The 23,206-nt window shown below is 42.3% G+C and overlaps 1 protein-coding gene across 2 annotated transcripts in view; it reads left to right on the top strand.

The window, feature by feature from the left end:
• Positions 1 to 260: 260 nt before the first annotated feature.
• Positions 261 to 23,206, top strand: part of DCDC2 (doublecortin domain containing 2) — a gene marked incomplete at its 5' end in the record, with an annotated part of 125,250 nt that continues 102,304 nt past the window's right edge. For both annotated transcript variants that reach the window (XM_080709835.1, XM_080709836.1), the window contains 2 exons: positions 261 to 553; positions 5,034 to 5,088. In XM_080709835.1, the coding sequence (XP_080565961.1) occupies positions 261 to 553; positions 5,034 to 5,088 (348 nt within the window). The remainder of the gene's footprint in view (positions 554 to 5,033; positions 5,089 to 23,206) is intronic.

Here is a 23,206-nt window from a genome sequence, read left to right as displayed (position 1 = left end):
AGCGCCCTACGGGTGCGGGTCGGAGGTGGAGCACCTGCGTTCTGCCGGTGGCTTGCGAAACAGGTGTCTTGCGCCCTACGCGCCCTGATTGGCTGTGCGCCCGGCGGGGAGAAGCTTGACGGTCCACAGGGTCCTGCTGCTTGCAGTGTCTCCGCCGGGCGCACGGCCGTCCCTTCGCCTTCACCTGTGGGTCTTTAGGTTTCTTTTCCTTCCAGGAGGCATCCCCCCAGGAGCGCGCCGGGGAGGTGTCCCGCGGGAGGATGAGCGGCACCAGCGCCAGGTCCAGCCACCTGTCTCAGCCGGTGGTGAAGAGCGTGCTGGTGTACCGCAACGGGGACCCCTTCTTCGCCGGGCGCCGTGTGGTCATCCACGAGAAGAAGGTGTCGAGCTTTGATGTCTTCTTGAAGGAGGTGACCGGCGGCGTCCAAGCGCCCTTCGGGGCTGTCAGAAACATCTACACCCCGCGCACCGGCCACCGCATCCGCAAGCTGGACCAGATCGAGAGCGGGGGCAACTACGTGGCTGGGGGCCAGGAAGCCTTCAAGAAACTCAAGTGAGTCGGGCTGCTCGCGGTTCATACAGCGGGCCAACACGGTGTGTGCGAATGGTGGGAGGGAAGGAATGCGCCCCATGCGGGTACAGTTCTTGGTGGGTTGGTGGGCCCAGGGGCCATGACTCTGGGTGGCACCTCTCAACGCTCCCCTTGCAGATGAAGGTCGAGTTTGAAACTGTGACTGGAGCGGAGATTGGAGATTTCACTTGGGTAGCAGTAGGTGCAGACTTAAAATTCCTGTATACACCCAAAGTTTTAAAAGTAACATTGCATCTAGATGTGCAAGCCTGTAATAACAGTATGTGGGTGGCTGAAACAGGAGGATTGCAAATTGAAGGCCAGCCTGGTCCATTAACTTCCAAGACCCTGATTCAAAATTAAAAAAAAAAATCAGGGCTGGGATATAGCTCAGAAATAGTTTGCACCTGGGTTCAGTCCTCAGTACCTGCCACCCCTGCAAGTAACCTTGCAAGACTAGTGACTGCAGTAGGGATTTCACTTGGGTAGCAGTGGATGCAGGCTTACAATTTGTGTAAACATTATGATGATGATGATGATGATGATGATGATGATGATGATGCTGGGGATGAAATCCAGGGGACTTCTACCTCTGGGATCAGCCTCCCAAGTGCTGGGATTATAAGTGTGTGCCACCATGCTTGGCTAAACAAATTATTTTAAAATAGATTATCCTCGCAAGATTCTGCAATTCTGTCCCTTTTCTTTCTTTTTTTTTTTTTGGCCTTTTTTATGAATTTAAATTAAGATTTCCTAAAAATTATTCTCAAGTACTCGTTACTATATTGTCACCAGAGGAGAAAACTACTCTGCATTCCACCTCCCCCACTGTTTAAATTCTCTCAAAGTTTCATTCCAAGTAGAGTGGCAGAGGCCCACTTCTGTATCCCCTCCCACCACCTGCATGTTCCTGCTATTAATGTGATGCCTAAAAAAAAAAATTTGATTGGCTTCCTGTGTTCTGTTTGTCTGTCTCCAAAAACCTGATGGTCGAACCTTCAAAGACAGGGGTCCCTTTCCCAAGTTCCTCCTGGCAGGAGCCTGCTCACGGTGTGCAAGGGATTAGCAAACTGTGCTTAGGTCAGTGAAAGGAACAAAGACCATAAGACATGACTCCTTGTCTTTAGAGAGGTCCATTTTAACAGGAGAGACAGCACATGCACAATACTTTTTAATGCAAAATACAAAGGAATAAGTGCAGTTGGAAAAACAAAGTTATGTTCATGTTGGGATTTGTGGGATGTAGAATTTTATATCAAATACTCTTTTTTATTAAGATATCTTCACATAAAATAAAACCCATGCATTTTAGCCGATACAGAATTGTGTAACCATCACCACAAACAAACTAATTTTAGAACATTTCCATTCTCTAAAGACACCCCATTTCCCCTTGTCATCTGGTAACCTCTTACCTACCTTCTATCTCTGCGGATTTGTCTATTCTGGATCTTTCCTATAAATGGACTCACATATGTGGCCTTTGTGTCTGGGTTATTTTCTTTCCACGAGACTTTCATGGTTCATCCATGTTGTAGTATGCATCAGCATATCATTCTTTTCATTTTTGAATAATATTCCATGATGTAGACATAGCACATTCTGCTTATCCATGATACAGCTGATTAGTATCTGGGATGTTTCATTTTTTGGCTGCTATGAATAATGAGTCTATAAACATTTAAGTACAAGTTTTCATTTCACTTGAGCATATACATAAGAATGAAATTGCTGGTTCATATTGTCATTCTTTATTCCATTTTTTAAATTTGTTTTATTCTTTGGTATGGGGATTGTACTCAGAGGCATTCTACCTCCAAACTATACCCAAGCCAATTTTATTTCTTTTTTGGCAATAGGGTCTTACTAGGTTGCTGGGAGCCTCACTAAGGTGCTGAGGCTGGCTTTGAGCCTGTGATCCTCCTGTCTCAGCCTCTCAAGTACTGGTATTACAGGTGTGCGCCACCACTCCTGGCTTATCGTTAATAGTTTTTTTTTTTTTCAGTACTGGGGATGGAACCCAGGGGCATCCTACCTCCAAGCTACACCCCCAGCCCTATTTTTTTATTCTTTATTTCGAGACAGTCTCACTGAGTTGCAAAGAGCCTCACTAAGTAGCCGAGGCTGTCGGCAAACCGCGATCCTCTAGTCTCAGCCTCCCTAATGCTGGGATTATAAGTGTGCACCACCATGTCCGGCTTCCATAGTTTTTAAATAGAACATTTTAATCAAAGTTTGTATTGGGCTCCAGGATAGCAAAATAAATAAATGAATAAAAATAAATATTTACCATGAGTCTGAGCTTGTGAATTTTGTTTTCAACTGTTTAGAGAGATTTTTTTCCAAGTATCACTGAAGTTTTCTACTATCATCCAACTATCAGTATGATAGTACAACTACAGAATTGTGTAACCATCACCACAAACAAACTAATTTTAGAACATTTCCATTCTCTAAAGACACCCCATTGTACTATATATGATAGTACAACTATCATACTGATAGTAGAAAACTTCAACTTAAGTCTGTTTAAGTTGAGTTCTAGGTGTTCTGCTTTCTGTTACAGCAGACACTCTTTCTGGGTACATCTGGATTTTTTCCCCCCTACCCTGAAGCCTCCCTTATATATGCTCTGTCTAATCTCATAGAAAAAAGCTAAATAAAATTGCCTAAAAGACACTTGGAACTTAAAGGAAGAGACTTGAGGCTTAGCTAGCTGTTCACTAGCTGTATCTGTGGCCAAGCCACTCGATCTGTTTCTTAATATAAAAAAGGTACCTACCTTAAAAGGTTGTTGTGGAAAGTAGCTATGGATGTGAATGTAGTTTGCAAGTGCCAAAGTGTTATATAAACGTAAGGCATCTCTATGCCCGTTCTCTTTCATTATATACTTTTTAAATTAAATAATCTCCCTGTAAAGCAATTTCATAAAAAATGGAAATCTGGTTCAGAATCTCATTTTACTAATTCATGTTCTCATTTTTATTTGACCCTACTGACTAGAAGGTGCGCTTCAAATCAATATATATGAGATTTGCATGTTTTTCATCTTTAATTTACACACACACACACACACACACACACACACATTGAGTTTGTTATAGATGCCAACAATATTTAAGTTCTGCATATATTTAAAACTTGGTTGTATAACAAATGAAGCAACTGGCAGAATAAAAGAGAGCCCAAAAGGTATTGAGAGAAATTTGTGAGCTTTCATTTAGACTCTAAATGCTTTTGGGGAAAATAGCAAAATATTTTTCAAATGGAACTGCTCAAATCACTGCTAGAATTTCTCCCACTTTGATTTTTCTACTTTCTTTGGAATTACATCTAAACTTTAGATAGCTATTAAACCTTACAGTAGAGAAATTTAGCGACTACTCTTCTTCAAATTTCCCCTATAATCTGGATAATGTTAACTCTACTTTTGGAGCTGATTCTACCACATTAATCTTGTAGATTTGAGGCCACTTTTTTTTTTTTTGCACACCATAGAGTATTTTGCTATTATCCTAGTAATAGTCCTTACACATTCATAAAAGATCCATTTCATTGCTAAGATGGGGCAATATTTTTACTACTGTCTTTTACTACTGTAACTATTGTTATATGGGGGAATATGTGATAATTTTCAGAGGTATCAATTAAATAACTTATTATTTCCAAAAAAAATAACAGTAGTCACAATAAAAAACATTTCAGTGGCCAAAGTTAATTCCAACAACAATTTTTTGGCAACTTGGCAATTATAGTAAAGATAATGGATCTCTCTCTCCATGTATGGTTATAAACTACATTATATATATTAGTTGCCTTTTGTGTAGAAGGAACAGTTTAGGGACCATTTTAAAAAAGTAAAACCAGTGATAGATGTACAGCTTGGAGTTGACAAAAGTAAAACCTTTTCAGGCTATGCTTATGCAAGAGCTAATGAATGATCACTAGTAGATCTGTGGCAAACAGTAATGGAATAATAGGAGTCTCCAGAGGCTCACTAGCCCACCTGTCTGTCTCTAAGCTCAGCTACCGAAGCCATCTCACTTAGCTGAGCCTTTCTGTATCACAAAATGCCCTCAGAGGGAAAACAGATTTCCCAGCCTTTCCCGGCAGTTTATCCAACACATGCTATCAGTACTTTCTTTGTGGTTAATGGAACTGCTAAGAAGCTTTACACATAATCCATTTGTTACAAAATTTTTTTATAAGGAATAGAAATACAATGCATATAGTGAGCAGCTATTGCAGGGGAAATTTTCCCTAATAGAAATATGTATTCTGAGACTTTGGTTCCTTTGAAGTTTAGGATAGATGTGCCAGCTCTGGCTGGTGATGCTGAAAACAGTTCTTATCTTCTGATACCTTATGGAATTAATAATGCAAATTTAAGAAATGTATAGAAATTTACATAACTGAACAAAACTTGTAAAAGTAACTGTTACTGTCTGCTTGCTTCTTGCAGTTACTTGGACATAGGAGAAATCAAGAAAAGGCCAATGGAAGCTGTGAATACAGAGGTAAGGCAAATTCTATTTTGAAAATTCTGAGAAATAACCTGTGCCATTGCATTGTTCCTTATGGTGTGTCTCAGAGATTCAGACGGTCTTCTAATTATGACAGGTTCTCAACTGTATGTAAGTGGGACGTTATCTGTTTTAAAAGCTAATCCTTTCTCTGGGTCATGACCAGAAAGGAAGAGACCAAGTAGGTATCCTAAGACATGCAGGATTAGATGCAATGTGTTATTTTCCCATTGTCTAACTATATGTTCTCTAGTGAAAGCTATGGAAAAGAGTGGGAAGATTCCAAGTACTCTTAAGTTAATCTTTACCAAAACTTGCTTCTGATAGCTGGTGTCTGACTTGGGCAGGGCAGCATGACTGCCTTGAGGCTTTCAAAAGAGGCAAGTGGATATACATACTGGCCTTACTGCAATATGAGGAAGACATCTGCATTTTAACTTGCATTCAAGTTCCCTGCAGCTTAGCGGCAAAAGCTTGCAGGAGGTTCTAAGAGAGTCTTAGTGAAAAAGATGCTCAGAACACTACCCCATTCCGCAAAGAGTCTGACACCCTCCTGGAATTTTCAGTAAATCTTTAGGAAGTGTTCCTTGGTTTGTAGATGAAAAAAAATAGATTAAAAAAATGAAGGCCGGACCTCAGCAACACAGGGGAAGTTGTAGTTAGATCCAGACTAGGCTCTGTCTACCAGGCCAGACCATCACTCTTCGCCATTTAGGTCTCCCATCAGCAGTTTTTCCTTATTTGAATCCAGAGCCCCAGAAAGCCTCTCCTCACCTCCCACTTGGCCCAACAGGACCAAGCAGGTCCCTCTGGAAAAAAAGTCACATAAGGAAAAATTCTAATTATGCAGTGTTTGAAGCTTATGAGGTTAAATTAATTATTTAAATAGTTTCAAAAGAGGTGCTATTCCCAGACTTTGTGTGAAATAATTACTATTTTTATTTGTTGCTTTGATTTTTCAATATGTGTCAAATCGATTATCCATGAAAAGGATAGGCTTTATGGCTTAAAGTAGACATAGGTTAAAAAAATTTTAGGTTGTGCTTATATTACAGAGCAAGAACAATCAGTAGTTAATGTCAATAGCAAGTTGAAATAAAAAAAAAAAACAGATTAATGAATTAATTCTGGATCTGGTTCTGCTTGAAGGGTACATACCTGTTTGAAGTAGGCTACCTGGCATGAAATTGACCACAGGACCTGGATTTTTGCAATGGAATTTGAGATGTGTAGATTCCTGAACAGTTCAAGTGCAAGATGTTTACTTTGACTCCAGAGTCTTTGAGGAAGACATTGTCCCTAGTGAAGAGTGTAGCGGGTGTGCAAAACATTCATCGAAGACACTTGTTTCTTAAAAGATTGTCTTAGCTGGGTGTGGTGGTGCATGCTTGTAATCCCCGCACTTGGGAGGCAGAGACAGGAGGATCACGCAGGTTCAAAGCCAGCCTCGGTGGCTTAAGAGACCCTTTTCCCAAATTAAAAAAAAAAAAAAAAAAGGTCTGGGAGTGTAGCCCGGAGGTAGAAGGGCTTCCAGGAACCCCAGTACCACCACCACCAAAAAAAAAAAAAAAAAAAAAAAATAGATTGTCTTAGACAGGCATGGTGGTACACACCTGTAATCCCAGTACTTGGGAGACTGAGACACAAGGATCACAGGTTTGAGGCCAACCGTGGCAACTTAACAAGGCCCTCAGCAACTTGGTGAGACCCTGTTGCAAACTACAAAATAAAAGAGGGCTGGGGATATAGCTTGAAAATAAAATGCCTCTGGATTCAGTCGCTAGTGACACACACACACACACACACACACACACACACACACACACACACGAATAAGAAGACCTAGAAAGCTAATTTTTAATAACAGAAGTGTTCACAAGGATGCTATTTGACTTGCTCATTGTTCTCCTCCTTTGAAGGCAGGGGCCATTATTTTTTAATTGCATTGGGCTCATGAATGAGCCACACAGACATGGTTCTGATTGATGAATGTGCATCTCACATATGAAAACCTCACTCTTATCTCCAAACAAAAGACTGTCTGTCCTTCCTATTTCTTACCTCTGGGGCCCTCCTCCTCATTCCTATCTCACTGTTCTGTTGAAGACTTACCTTCTCAGTCCTTCTCCACAAAGTCTTCCAGTGGGGATGGAAAGGAAGAAGATATTTTGGAACACAAAGAGGATGGGAGGAGATGGCAAGAAACTGCTTGTCTGTGCTCTTCAGCACCCGAGGCCTCTTTTCCCTCCATCTCCTCCCCAGTCTTTTCTACCAGTCTCTGCAAGCAAGCAGTGTGCTCAGCCCACGCCCCTCAGCTCACATTCCCTGTCTTGATCTTCCCCGCAGAGACCCTCCTGTCCAAATTCCACACGGTAGCCTTCACCCTGAAATCTGTTCTGAGCAGAAGGAGCCTCTGCTCCCATTGCCTGAAGGGGAGCTTTGTGGTTTCTGGCACCCCCAAATGATGTCCAAAAATTTTAAGTGAAAAGTTTCAGAAATAACCAGTAAGTAGCCGGGCATGGTGGCACACGCTCGTAATCCCAGTGCTTGGGAGGCTGAGACAGGAGGGTCGCACAGGTTCAAAGCCAGCCTCAGCTACTCAGTGAGCCTCTCAGCAACTTAGTGAGACCCTGTTTCCAAATAAAGTATACAATAGGTCTGGGAGTATAGCCTGGAGGTAGAAAAGCCCCTGGGTTTCCACCCCTAGTAACACACACACACACACACACACACACACACACACACACACACACACACAGTAAGTTTTAAATTGTGCACTGTTCTAGTAGAATGATGAAATCCTGCTCCATTCTACCCGAGACATGAATCATTCTTTTGTCCAGTGTTTTTACTAATATGTTACCTGCATATTAGGCAGTTAGTAGCTATTTTGTTTTTCAAATTGACCATCTCAGTATTAAAGGGCATGTGTCTAAAAAACCATATTTTTATTTATTTATTTTGCGGTACTGGGCCCTATCTTTTATCCTTTATTTTTAAACAGAGTCTCACTGAGTTGCAAAGGGCCTCACTAAGTAGCTGAGGCTGTCCGCGAACCCAGATCCTTCTGTCTCAGCCTCCAGAATGCTGGTTACAAGTGTGCGCCGCCACGTCTGGCTCCTTATTTTATTTAATAATGGCCCCCAAGCAATTCTGGAAATTTTGATATGCCAAACAGAAGCCATTAAGTGCTTCCTTTAAGTGGGAAGGGTAAAAATCACATAACTTTTATTGGAGTACATGGCTATAATGGTTCCATTTTATTATTAATTATTGTTGTTATTTTCATACTATGCCGAATGTATAAATTAAACTTTATCATAGAGATGAGTGTATAAGTAAAAATCTGTGGGATTTGGGATTTGGCATTATGTGTGGTTTCAGCCATCCATGAGGAATCTTGGACCATCACTGTGGATAGGGTAGAGCGCTGCTGCTATTTGCTATCATAGGTGGAGCTTCCGAGAAAAGGTTTTGCAGGCTCCACTGAGACCCTGACTATTGGGTATGTGTGTGTATGTGTATATATATATATATTTTTTTTTCTTTCTTTTTTTTTACCATGGGGAAGTGGTTCTCTTCCACAATTGGTTTGTAATCAAACTTTTGGAATTCAACAAGTTTATAAGTTAGAGGCATGTCTGGGCTCAAAATCTGAAAATAGAATTGATACACACTGGCCCTTTACAAGAATTATGGATACTGTTTTCTAAATCTAAGATTTCCTTTCAACACTAGTGTTTACTGAGAAAGGCTTGCCTTAGTGCTCGCATGACTGATAATTTTGGAGTGTGAAGACATAGAAAGGAGAGTCATCAAGATAATTCTGAAGTAGATCTAGAACATAAAACAGAGAATTGGGTGGTTTGGAGTTATTTCGAGGGGGAAGTTTCAGTGCAGTAATATAATAAAAATATTTATTTAAAGATGCATCATCATTTGCCAGGTGTGGTGGCGCACACTTGTAATCCTTGCGCTTGGGAGGCGGAGACAGGAGAATCGCGCAGGTTCGAAGCCAGCCGCGCTGGCGTAAGAGACCCTGTTTCAAAAATATAAAATAGGTCTGGGAGTGTAGCTTGGAGGTAGAAGGGCTTCCAGGAACCCCAGTACCACTAAAAAAAAAAAAAAAAAGCATCATCATGAAGAGTGAGCCATATTACTTATTCTCCCAAACTGGGATGTATCCCTCAAATTGGAGGTAATTTCCCCCAGTGTGAGTTTTCTCTGTTTTTCTGTAACAGCCCCAACACCAGTAGGTAGAATTCAGTGTTCTCCAATGCCTTAAGCGATTCATTCTACTTATTCCTGGTGCATTTTTGCTATAGATGTGCTTTGCCTTTCTATGGGGTTATACATAATGTGCCCTGTGGAGTCCTGGCACCCTGGCAGGGAAGCCCCAGTGTGTGGTGGAGGTTAGCATTCCTTTCTCTTCCAGAGCCCCCTCACCCAAGGCCCCCCACACTCTGGCTACTGTTTAGGGGTTATTCATTTAGACGGAATGGTGCCCACTTGATGTCACAGGTCACAGCCACCGGAACGCCTTGTCACCTCGACATTTGAGGTTCTACTGTGAGTCACGTCAGTGCTTTTGTCTTCCCCGAGTCTCATCTTTGGAGAAAGGGATCCTTTGCAGAAAGGATGGCCGGTCCTCTTCCTCTTCCTTCGTGACCCTGTCATGGGGACAGAGAAGGGCAGCACTGGACCTTCTCCACTAACCCCAAAGAAGCACACAATGTTTGTTGAATACTGTGGGTAGCAGGAGAAATCGGGACAGGAAGAATAAAAACAGGGTGAAAAAAGGCAGAGGGAGGACTGGGAATCCGGGGAAGGTGCTTTCCTGGAGGGGTGCACCTTTTACAGCCAGTACGCTGTGTGGGCTCGTGGTGAAATTCCCTTTGCCTTTCTATGAAAGGCAAAGTGTGAAAGGCTCGTGTGAAATTCCGACACAAAGGTCCTGCTTTGGCAAGGAGCTCGTAAAGAGATCCCTGGACTGCCCTGGTGCTCTTGCCTCTACCCCTTGGTCATTCTGCACAGCCATATCTTCATCTTTCTTTCCAGTTGCCTTGTGTCTGGGTGGGTGGCTTAATGGAGATGGTTTTCACAGTTTCAGACCCTAGTAACTCCTCTCAATATTTATGGCTTCCAGTGTTCTCTTTGCGACCTCTTCTCCTTCCTCTCAGCCCAGTTTCAGGACTCATTCTAGGCTTCCAAGTTATTAGTCAACTCACCAGGTCTTTCTTCCTCCTGCACCTTAAGCCCTCTGTGGAAGTCCCCCGTCCTGTCCTCCTGCAGCGGAGGCCTCGAGCTCTGCAGTTGTGATGCCCTCCCCAGCCGTCACTGTGGCTCAGACCCTCTTGCTTTAACTGTATGTGATTTCTGCTTCCTCTCCTTTTGTTTTTCTACCTTATCTGCTTTGTGTCCACATGACTGAATACCTATGCCCCACAGTGGAAAGGGGAGGGGGAGCAAGAATAAATAAGACACGCATCACCTCTTACCTCTGAGATTTAATGGTCTTGCTGAAAAAACAGATGGGGAGCATCCCCGGTACCCTACCATAAGGGATTCTGTCTTATGGATACAGGTTGCCCTGTGCTGTTTAGTTCCAGTGCTTCCGGGTTATCATGCCACTGCAAAACCATACATAGGTCCCTCAGATAGATTCTTCCTCCTCCTTTGACCTAGAGTTATTGGTTCCGCTGTTCTTCCCCATGCCCCATGTCTTATCCATGTAGCATCTTCTGAGTAATTACTATTCTTAAGTAAAAGTTATTAGAGTGCACTGACTGTTTAACTGTGTAACGGGCCTTGACATACATCATAAGAAGAGAAGGGATGCAGACAGCTCAGCTCCAGAGCATTTGCAAAGCACTGGGACTGTGCTAGGTCCTAGGAGTGAGACGAATACTCTGTGCGCTTGCTCTTTAGGAGTTTAGAGCCAAGTGGGAGAGGTAGAGATGCAAACCAACTGTGATCACCAGTGGCACCCAAACCAGGCTGGAGGTGTGCTCTGGGGAAGTGCAGACAGGGTTAGGGCCAGCCAGTTTGAAATGCTTTCAAATATAAGAGAATCTTTAATTTGGGGCTTCTTTCTCTTAGACTGAGATTTTGAGCTCGTCCCTTCCTACAACTGGACAAAGAGGGCATTGTTCAATACAGCCATAACAGATTCAAGACCTGTGATTGGCAGAAAGAGTAGACACAAGCTGGGCAGGAGAAAAGCCAGGCAGCCCTGCTGTGGCTGGGCCTGGAGGGGGCCAGAGGCAGGGCTGCAGCAGGCAGGGAGCATCCTTTCTCCCTGCACTGAGCGGCAGCTGTGTGAAGCCACAGGCCTCCCTCTGAATGACCAGGCACTGACCCCGCACTTGTGCTCTGAGACTTGCTGCGCTATGCCCCTCTTTCACGGGGGATCTTTAACTGCTAAACTTTCCTGAGCTCATAGCAACCCCTGATTAATCCCCACTTCTGATCTCACCTCAGAAACTGTAGCCATCCAGCACTGACCTCTGATTCCCTTAGATCCTCCTCCCAGTCTTTCAGCGAGAACACAAGCCCTGCCCCCCCACCCCCTCTTTCCCAGTGTCGTTCTATGACTCCTCTGAGGCCACTCCCTGGCTGCACCAAGCTAATAAATCTATTTTTGTCCAACTTCAGATTTGTTCCTGGTCATCCTCCCCTGACTGGCTATAATATATGCATAAGAATGGCCTATTAGGGTGCATATTTCTAGGAGGCCTGCTAATAACCTATACTGCCTAGCATTTATTGGCTGCTAATAATTTTAATTTTCTAAAGTTTGGGTATTCCTGATCAGCCAAATAAGGTAGATGTCCGTTTGCTTTTGCATGCTTGGTTACTCTGCATTTCAGAGGTAGATGGGATAGCTCAAGGAACTGAAGAGTCTTTATGAGCTGGGTGTGGTGGTGCATGCCTGTAATCCCAGTACTTTGGAGGCTGAGAGAGGAGGATTGGAGCTTTGTGGCCGGCCTTAGCAATGTGGTGAGGCACTCTGCAACTTAGTGAGTCTCTATTTATATATATAAAAAAAGAGCTAGAGGTGTAGTTCAGAGATAGAATGCTTCTGGGGTCAATTCCCAGTACCACAAAACAAAAACAAAAACAAAACAAAAGCAAAAACAAAAGCCATCTTTATGGATACCAGCTATTTAGTTTTGTTTCAGGGATTAAATCCTTTTAGGCAAATCTTTGTGTGATGCTTTTACTTCCCTCCACTATAATTTGGAGTTGTATTGAATGAATGTTACTTACTCAACAAGGATTTTTGTGCCAGGCATTGTCATGAACAACTATGAACCAAGCACACAGGGCTCTGTCCATGGAGCTTGCTTCTCTAGTCCTTCTTAGTCTCTCTAGTCTTTCTCTAGTCTCTCTAGTCTTTCTCTAGTCTCCCTAGTCTTCTTATGCCTTGATTTTGATTCTACTAACATTGGTGCTGCAGAACTTGGTACAAAGCAGATTTTTTTTTTTTTTTCGGTTCAAGAACAGTATTTGGAGGCTAAATAGTTTTTGAACCTTATTATATTGATCATGGGCCAGAGAATAATGGGACTAATTTTTCTTTTTAGGAATAATGAATGTATAATTCCTGGAAAATCAGTTCAATTTTCCAAGGGTTATAGGCATCTAAGCTACTAACTGTAGTCTAAATAACAGCCGAGGCTGCCTGTCTCTTTCTGATCAGGGTCAGTGGGCTCAGCCTCGTTACTGAGCTTTCAGAATTTCCAACATTCTTCCTGAGATTCCTGCAGGCCTTACCACTTCAAGTTCCCCCTCTTCTTCTGAGCTTCTGCTTCCAAATTAATGGTTGACTTTATGAACTTTGGTCCCACATAGCTTGTATCTGTTTAGCCCCCACTTTGACTCAGAGATAGTCCTTTTGCCGATGTCCATAAAAGCACCCCATTTTTGCAAGTTCGTGTGCAGTGAAATTTGCCAACAGTTTATAGAAATGGAGCAGGTTTTGTAGGGCATATAGAAGTGTCAACAACTCGAAACTTAGCCTACCCCTTCTTAAAAAAAATGCATTGGTTTTTCTGTCAGTTCAGGCTTCAGCCTCGACCATGTTTTTGGTGGACCCATCTCTTTTCTCCTTCCTCGTATCTCTTTCTGCTCTATTCTCACCCTCCTTCCCTATTCATCCCTAACCCAGAAGAGTCTAGAGCTTCCTTAAAAGGTCAAGGGGAAAACACTTGACTCTTGCTAATCCATGTTTCTCAGGCGCAGCAGTAATGATAATTCCCCCCACCCCACCCCACACTTATAGTCTAAAAAAGGTTCTATTTTTGGTTTCTCAGCCTTTCCACTGTTCTTCTTCAGCTCTGGGGGATAGTGACAGTTAGCAAGAATAGAGGAGAGAAGGTCAAAGTCATCTTCAAAATTACCAAGCCATAGGCTGGGCATGGTTGCGCATGCTTGTAATCCCCATTGAGACTGGAGGATCACGTAGGTTCGAAGCCAGCCTTGCTGGCTTAAGAGACTCTGTTTCCAAATAAAAACATAAAATAGGTCTGGGAGTGTAGCCCCAAAGTAGAAGGCCCCTGGGTTCCATCCCCAGTACCACCAAAAAACAAACAAACAAAAAACCCCCAAAACAAACAAACAAACAAACAAACAAACAAACAAAACCTAGCCATGAATAAATGTATTGTCTATACTTCATAGAATTGTAGTCTTATGTAATCCAGTACTTGGAAGGCTGAGCAGGAGGACTGCAGGTTTGAGGCCAGCCTCAGAAACTTAGGGAGACCACCAGCAACTTAGTGAGACACTGTTTCAAAATAAAAAATTTAAGACAGACAGACATGGTGGCCCACACTTGTAATCCCAGGGCTTGGGAGGCTGAAACAGGAGAATCACAGGTTCACTGCCAACCTCTGCCACTTAGTGAGGGCCTCTTCAACTTAGACCCTGTTTCAAAATAAAGAATAAAAAATAGGGCTAAGGGTATAGCTTGGAGGTAGAATGTCTCTAAGTTCAATTCCCAGTACCATAAAAAAAAAAATTAGAGCTGGGGGTGTGGCTTGAAGGCAGAATGTCCCTAGGTTCACTCAAAAACAAATACAAAACTGTAAATTGAACCCTGAAGTCAATCTGCAGTAAAAAAAAAAAAAAAAAAAAAAAAAAAAAGTCTCCCCAGGGCACGTCTCCTCCTTGTGGAGTCATCCCAGCTCCATTTTGGATTTTCTTCAAGAAAGAATTTAGATAAATTTTGTTTCTTTTTAGTGGGAAAACCTCAGGAGAACCATGGAGAGGAGGAGAGAAAGGAAGAAAGTGTTTGGAGCTGCAAAACTTGCCTTGTCTGAAAAGTGTCTGGGAACCCAAGTTGCACGTTCAGGTCACTCATGATAAATGTGCTCTAGGTTTCGAATATAATTATTAAAGCTTCACATTTCAGTTTAATCATTAAGTATAATCTCTAAAGAAACATACTGTGAAGTTTTCTGCGTAAAGTTCCTCGGTTGGCAATGAGATTCTAGGCATTGAACTGGGTGTAATTATTAACCGTCCTGCAGGAGGGCATGCGGGCCCTGTGCTTTAATTTACTAATCTTTAGCTTCTGGGTTTCCAGGGGACTCGAAGGGGAACAAATAGTGAGTTAACCTCCGAAATACTTCTGTAACTGGCGGAAAGATTTTCACATTTTGTTAGTAGACTCAGGTCTACTAATTTATTGGAAAAATCAAAGAAAATAAAATCAACAATGACTGAAGGTCTTCCCTAGTCTTTCTCTTTATACCTTTTCTTTCACCTCTTTGATAGAAAGAGAGGGACATTATCGTACATCAGTGATCTTGGTTCTTTGAAAATATTTCTGCTAAAGAACAATTGATTATATTTCCTTTACCTTCATAGTTTCTTGTTTTACCTCTTTTTTTTTAACTATTGAGCTCTGTGTGTGTGTGTGTGTGTGTGCACATGTGTGTGTGTTTGAACAAAGTATTTTTGTCAACCTGAAAAATGTTAGTCTGATAAGAAAATATGCACTAATAACCCTCTTCGACTATGTTCAAAAACAAAAAGGAGGATATATTCCTCCTTTTTGGGCTGGAAGTGTAGCTCAGAGGTAGAACTCCCCTGAATTCAATCTCTGGTAACACACACACACACACACACACACACACACACACACACACACACACACACACACACATACACACACACACATACCACAAAAGCCAGGCTTGGTGGTGCACACTTGTAATCCCCGCATTTGGGAGGCTGAGACAGGAGGATCACAGTTCACAGCCAGCCTCAGCTACTTAGTGAGGTCCTCTGCAACTCAGAGAGACCCTGTTTCCAAATAAAGAATAAAACAAATGGTATAGCTCAGAGGTAGAATGCCCCCAGGTCCAATCCCCTGTACTGAAAAAAAAAAAAAGTAAAAAAAAAAAAACACAAAAAAACAAAAATGAGGTTGGTCATTTCGATTTGGCCATTCATAGCCTTTGTTCCAAACATCTTATATTTTCTCTTTGGCGTTTAGACTTGATTTTAGGAAATTTACTATCTGTGACACTGACATACATGCATATTCAAGCATGTGTTATTTTTATTTATAGTAATACCACTTATTTGTCTTTCTGTTCCTGGCTTATCTCATTAACATAATGTCCTTTAGGTTCATATGTGTTTAAAATTACGGAATTTCATTTTTATTTTCTTAATGGTACTAGGAATGCAGCACAGGGCCTCAAACACGCCAGGCCAGTGCTAACCACTGAGCTACACTGCAGCTCTGGGATTTCCTTTTTAGACATGGCTGAATGGCATTAGCTCCACTCAAATGAGGTTCTTTGGTATCTCCAACAGCAACATCTACTGACCAGAGAAGTAGAGTCTCATATTGCTCTTAACGCTTACAGGGTTTAGAATATAGAAGATGAAATTTTAGGACTATATAGTAAGATTTAATTTTTATTTATTTATTTTTTTGTGTGATACTGGGGGTGGAACCCAGGGGCTTTTCTACCTCCGGGCTATACTCCCAGACCTATTTTATACTTTATTTGGAAACAGTGTCTCACTGAGTTGCTGAGAGCCTCACTAAGTAGCTGAGGCTGGCTTCGAACCTGTGATCCTCCTGCCTTAGCCTCCCAATCCCTGGGGTTACAAGTGTGCGCCACCAGGCCCGGCTTGTAGTAAGATTTTAAGCTGTACCAAGGTATATCAAGCTTTTGGCTGATGGCAGTTTAAATACTTAATCACTTGCTGGGAAATCAATATTTAGGTTCACACGTTAGGATATTGTTAGAACTGAGTTATCGAGTGGTCTAGGGAAGTCCAAGGAAGTAGTTTTTGGTGGGAGTGTGATTATTCCCATGTGGTAGAAATAGTAGAAAATGTGCCTAAATAAACAGCAATGTCTAGCTATGCAAAACTAGTAAATTATGCTCAACCTTTTTATTGGATGCTGCTTATGTATACTTTCACATTTTTTTCAGGAATACGTTGTTAAAGCCTGCCGAATGCCAGGCAGTGGGCTAGATTCTAGCCATACAGATATAAAAAAGACACTTCTCATGGCCATTCAGAAATGACAACAGGTTAATTGTAGGAGGACTCAGGAAAGAGTCTTGTGGTAAGCTACTTGGAAAAAAAATGAGAAAATTCAAAATTTAAATTAATAACGGATATTGATCATTCAAGGGAAAATGATTTATTTAGGCAAAAAATGGCTTCTGTGCTTATAAAGACCATGGTGACTAGTTCTTCCCCATCACAGCTGGGTATAGAAGGGGAAAGAAAAATTATGGTATTAAGTGAAGGTTGCAGAATTCAGGTCACCTGGAAAGAAAACTTCTTTTCTTTTTTTCTTTTAACTTGAGAAGACTACTGTTTATTGACAGAAAGTCTGATATTCCTTTCAGTCTATATTTAAGCATAAATACACTCTTCTAACTTGCAAATTTCAGCTGTGTGCCAAGATGATGGAGGTGAGATGAGATTGCTTTAAATTTCAAAATGCCCTCCACTCTAGTTGTGAGGGTTAGCTGTGTCACCAGCACCTTCCTGGAGAAGCCCAGTTGGACCACTGCCCAGAAAACTGCTGGGGTGACTTCTCAGCAATCTTGATGGTACCTTTGTTAAGAGTTCTTCATGTAAATGAGCATGTGGTTTGCTAGCACTTACTGGCAGAATCCTTAAAACAGCAACACAATCTGAAGCAACACTATGAATGTGAGGAATGTAGGCGAATATCCCTGCTTCAGTGTGTGTGTGTGTGTGTGTGTGTGTGTGTGTGTGTGTGTGTGTGTGTGTTGTGTGTTACCAAGGATTGAATTCAGGGGAATTTTACCTCTAAGCTACACCCCCAGCCTTCTTTCTTTTCTCTCTCTTTCTTTCTTTCTTTCTTTCTTTCTTTCTTTCTTTCTTTCTTTCTTTCTTTCTTTCTTTCTTTCTTTCTGTGGTGCTGGGGATGAAATCCAGAGGCCTTCTACCTCCAGGCTGTACTCCCAGACCTATTTTATATTTTATTTGGAAAAAGGGTCTCACTAAATTGCTAAGAGCCTCACTAAGTAGCTGAGGCTGACTTCGAACCTGCGTTATCCTCCTGTCTCAGCTTCCCAAGTACTGGTATTACACGCATGTGCCACCATACCTGACATTTTTTTTTGTTTGTTTTGAAACAGGGTCTTGCTAGGTTTCTGAGAGTCTCATTAAGTTCCTAAAGCTGGTCTTGAACCTTCAATCCTCCTGTCTTAGCCTCTCAAGTACTGGGATTACAGGCTTGTGTCATTACCCTTAGCAAGAGTGTGGTTTTTATGTGGAGAAATTAAGCTGGCATCTCACTTCAGATTGACACAACAGCTATCCAAAGAGATGTTTTGATTTTTTTCCTTACAAATTGTCTGTATGGGTGTGTGTGTGTGTGTGTGTGTGTGTGTGTGTGTGTGTGTGTGTGTGTGTTGGGGGCAGGGGAACAAACTCAAAGAATGATATGTTAAAAAAAAGAAAGAAAGAAAAGAAAAGAAGGAGCCGGGCGTGGTGGCGCACGCTTGTAATCCCTGCACTTGGGAGGCTGAGACAGGAGGATCACACAGGTTTGAAGCCAGCCTCGGCTACTTAGTGAGGCTCTCAGCAACTTAGTGAGACCCTGCTTCCAAATAAAGTATAAAATAGATCTGGGAGTATAGCCCGGAGGTAGAAAAGCCCCTGGGTTCTACCCCAAGTACCACACACACACACACACACACACAAAAGAGGGAAGTAAAACTCAGAGGAATCAGGAAGAATAGACAAACATCTAAAGTCAACAGTGATGATACATTCCTTTTTTTAAAATTAGGATATAGAAAATTGTCAGGTTAGATAGTTCAAACTTTCTTTTTAATTTAGAGGAACTTATCTCTGTGCGTAATGTCAAAACGTCTGATTTGTTGGGGAAGTACTTTTTTGTGTGTGGTACTGGGGATGAAACCCAGGGGCATTTTACCTCCAAGCTACACCCCCAGCCCTATTTTTTATTCTTTATTTTGAAACAGGGTCTCACTGAGTTGCAGAGGGCCTCACTAAGTAGCTGAGGCTGGCTTTGAACCTGTGTGATCCTCCTGTCTCAGCCTCCCAAGTACTGGGATTACAAGTGTGCACCACCACGCCCAGCTCGGGGGAAGTACTTTTGGATTGCGGGGAACTTTGTTTCAACTAGCTGGAGTAGTTCATGGCTGAGATCAATGCTTGGGTTTTCCTGATGGGGTAGCATGGTGAGCATCCTTTTTCTATCTGCTAGGTCCCTGGCTCCAGACTGTCCTTCAGACACCAACTATCTGCTCAAGTGTTGTACAAGGCTTTGAGAGAGTGCATCTGTGGTCCAGCCTTTATCTGTCACCATGCTGAAAAAAACAGCTGAACGGCCCATGTCTGAAAAGCAGTAGCCTAATAGTCTTACCTCCACTGAACCTCCGTGCACAGCATCAAATGAGATCTACTGTTATTCTACACAAATGGGCCAAGGATGTTTTGAGAGTCGGGCTGGGCTGTTTATTAGCATTTAGTTGACTTCAGCATGAGGTATGCAGGTAGCATTCTTTAATGTTAGCTAGGTCAACGGTGCACATTCCCTTCTTCCACTGTGAAGGACTCCCTGATAAGCAGCCAGCCAGATCCAGCTCAGATGCCATCCCATGATTACATAGTTTGAATGTTTGTTTTGTTGAATAAGGTTGGTTTGAGCCCACCTGTGAGCTCCGGGCAGAACTTGAAGCCATGAGTGACTGTGGGAGAGAGAGGACCAAATCGATTTGGTATATTTGCAATGTCTAATGTTTAACCTGGAGCCTTTCTCTCTAGGAAATTTCTACTGGCAGCCTATGCTGGTTTGTGTTTTCTTCTCCTCCTCTAGTAGCAAGTGTTTCTGCGTTTCAAAGATTTATAAACCTTCCTTCATACCTGTCTTTGTTATTTTCAAATTAGACAACCTATGTAACTGGGCTGCCAGGTTTTAGAAAATTTTATGGAACAAGTTGGCCTGATATGACCTAATTTGCATTTTGTAGATTATATTCTAAATGATAAAACTCCATATTCTCAGAGCATTTACCCAGAAGTGAGCAGGCAATTCAACTTTCACACAAATTTTCAGTAGCTATTGTGGGATAATCTGCAGATGATTTTTTTTAAAAGGCGAGATTAAATAAAGGAGGTCCCTTTTAATCTCCTTTTTTTCCTCTAGCTTTCGCCTATGAAAGAAAGCATGCAGCCTACAGAAGCTCCTTCTCTGGAGAAGTGACCTGTAGGCTGAGACCTATAGGGAATGAGTAGATGTTAGCCAGAGGAACGGGGAGGAAAGGACAGCAGATGTTGGCCAGGCCAAGGGACCCAAGTGCGCACATCTGCAGGAGAGAGTGGATAGCGTATTTGAAGAATGTGTGCTTGTGCTGTAGGGCAGAAGCCCGAGGAGAGTTGAGGACAGAAGGGGGAATGGACAGCTGGGAGAGGCTTCTGGGGAAGCAGGGAGAAGCCAACCCAAACATTTTAAAAGTTGTTTCGCCTTTTTCCTAAAACCAACTGGAAGCGATTGAAGGACTCTAGCAGGGAGTTGGCCAGATCACCCTGGCCACCAATAACAAGAGTACCCTGGCCACTCGATGTGGGGGTGCTCGTGATGTCATGCTGTGAGAGGGGTGGGAGGATCGCAAACTGGAGAGAGATTACCCAGGGATGGCTGGATGTGGGGATAATAAAGGGCGTTATTTGGATAATGGATGGTCTTTGAGTTTCTGGTCTGGGCTGCTGATAAATGATGTTTCTCTTCAGAGAGACTGGGGACATAGTTTGTGGGTTTTTTTTTTTTTAATAACAATGAGAATCAGAACTATTGTGTCAAGTATTTTAATATCAAGCCAGTCTAAATGTTGGAACATCTATACAGGAACATATCATGATTGTGTGTTTGACTGTGTGTGTGACTGTGTGTGTGTGTTTCTTTTTTTGTGGTACTGGGGATTGAACCTTATTTTATTTTTATTTTGAAATAAGCTTTTGCTAGGCTGATGAGAGTCTCACTACTTGCCGAGGCTGTCCTCGTACCCGCCATTCTTCTGTCTCAGCCTCCCAAGCACTGGGACTACAGGGGTGTGCCACCACACCTGACTCTGTGTGTGTATTTCTTCAGGGTACATTTAGTAGGTTCTAAGCACTTTATAAAGATTGTCTGATTTGAACCCCATGACAGCCCTATGAAGTAGGAATGACCATTACTACTCCCATTTTACAGGAGAGGACACTGATGACTAAGACACAAAAAAGAGAGTGTGTTAATGTGATGGGTATTAGTGCAGAGGGAAGTGTTCCAGCTGATTTAGTGGGATTTAATTGAAGATGATTATTTAGTCATTTTGTTTTTGAAGGGGGTGGGTGAAGGAGGGAGAAGACATATAAGAAAGACTAAGAATTAGGAAGTGAATCCAGAAAAGGGGTACGGTTTTCTCCTAATTACCCTAATGTCTTTAAGAAGTCATCATTAGTGACAAAATCTTGCTTAGAGTTATTTTGGTTGTATTCTTAATTGGCATTTTTTTTTTGGCCAATATTCCCTATAGGACAAGATATTTATGTTGAACGTTTCCAATACAGCGCTTGAAATGGGTTTGGCATGTCTGCTTATAAAAATGGCTCCCACAGGAAACTGAAAATATTTTTACATGGAAATTTACCGCAGAGTGTGAAGAGATTAGAAACAGAGATACTGAGCCAAGAATCATTGAGTGAATTTTTTATTTTATTTTTGTCATGCTACCTTCAAAGGGCCATTAGTTTTTTTTTTTTTTTTAGCTATCTTGACCAGGTGTTTCGAGTAACATCTACTGAGTTACCAGGAAAGCAAAACAACTCACAGGACTGGAGGGAGAGAATACGGGAAGCACGTCCTGTGGGGGAGACAACCTGAAATGCCCCCACCCCCAAGATCTCAAGGGCCCCACTTTCATATGAAATATCCATGGAACTAAATAATATCTTCTTTTTGGAACTGTGGAATTGTTATGACGATTAGAAACATCTAGATTTATGTTCAGCTTCTAGCACTCTGCCTGGTGCATATTTAGAACATGGTAAATGGATCTTCTGCCATGTTACTGCTGGTGTTAAGGAGCCACGTGACCTGTGAAGCTCCTAAGTGGAATAAAACAGGGACCATGGAAGTTACATTGGCTGTTTTACCACGATCACAACAAAAGGGGGAAATGTACATTTAGGTGTTTAATCAGCTGCAAACCCTCCTTTGAGTGTGAGGTATACTTTCATTATTTCTGAGCGAAGAGTTCATAGATAGAGGTTTGATAAATGGTTGAGATCACTGTTACATGAATATGGAAAATATTTCAGCAAATAAAGTGGTGTGTAACAATCTTCTATATGTAATTAGATCTTGGCATGTTCTTCAAAAGTTTAGGATGTGTACACAGTTTCACAAAGACTGAGATAGAGAGAAAGAGTCAAAAATACAGGCATGAATTAGCTAGAAACTTTGCAGTAAGAGAAGAAGAAGAAGGTGGTTCATTTTAGCAGACAAGTTTAAAAAAATTCTTTTGTGGTACTGGGGATTGAACACAGGGGCATTCTACCTCTGAGCTACACCTCAGCTCTATTTTATTTTTTTTAATTTTGAAACAGGAACTTGCTAGGTTTCTGAGAATATCTCTACTTGCTGAGGCTGTCCTCGAATCTACTGTTGTTCTTGTCCCAGCCTCCCAAGTACGGGCATTTACAGGCATGTGCCATCATGTCTGGCCACAGAAAAAAAATTTTTGAAAATATGTTGTATGTTGCCGGGCGTGGTGGCACACACTTGTAATCCCCTTGGGAGGCTGAGACAGGTGGGTTGCGCAGGTTTGAAGCCAGCCTCAGCTGGCTTAAGAGACCCTGTTTCCAAATAATATATAAAATAGGTCTGGGAGTGTAGTCCGGAGGTAGAAGGCACCTGAGTTCCATCCCCAGCACCACCAAAAAAACCAATGTTGTATGTCTTTCAATCTCTAGTGGGGCTGGAGAACTAACCCTCAGAGAATGAGCAGAGGAGCGATGGCCAGAAACCCAGATCACATGTGGCAGGACCCGGCCACCATCATGGAGCCGTGGAGACACTCTGCTTTTTAGACAACTGCCCCTGGTGTTGACAGTGGATAGTGCAAATGCCGCCTCTAGACACTTTCGCTGATGGGAACACTGCTTTTACCCTCTCTGAGAGTTGAGCCATTCCTGCTGGCATGAAAGTTCCAGGGAGGAAGGCGGGCATTGAGCCCATCAGAGGCCAGGTTTTCATTAATAGCTTAGCTGCAAACTGGCTGACACAAAGAGCAGCCCGTCTTTTGACCTTTTATAGGTGGTTGTGATTCATGTGGTGGGAATTTCATTCAAGATGTGAGCTGGGCATGGTGGCACATACTTGTAATCCCAGTACTTGGGAGACGACAGGAGGATCGCAGGTTCACAGCCAGCCTCAGCAACTTAGTGAGGCCCTCTGCAACTTAGTGAGACCCTGTTTCAAAATAAAAACATCTGGGGGTATAGCTTGGAGGTAGAATGCCCCTGGGTTCAATCCCAATTAACCCCCTAAAAAAAAGAAAAGAAAGGAAAATGTGTTCAGATGCTGGAA

Source organism: Muscardinus avellanarius (genome assembly GCF_963383645.1).
Source record: "Muscardinus avellanarius genome assembly, chromosome: 14".
Taxonomy (NCBI): Eukaryota; Metazoa; Chordata; class Mammalia; order Rodentia; family Gliridae; genus Muscardinus; species Muscardinus avellanarius.
This window is presented reverse-complemented; position numbering and strand designations above follow the sequence as displayed.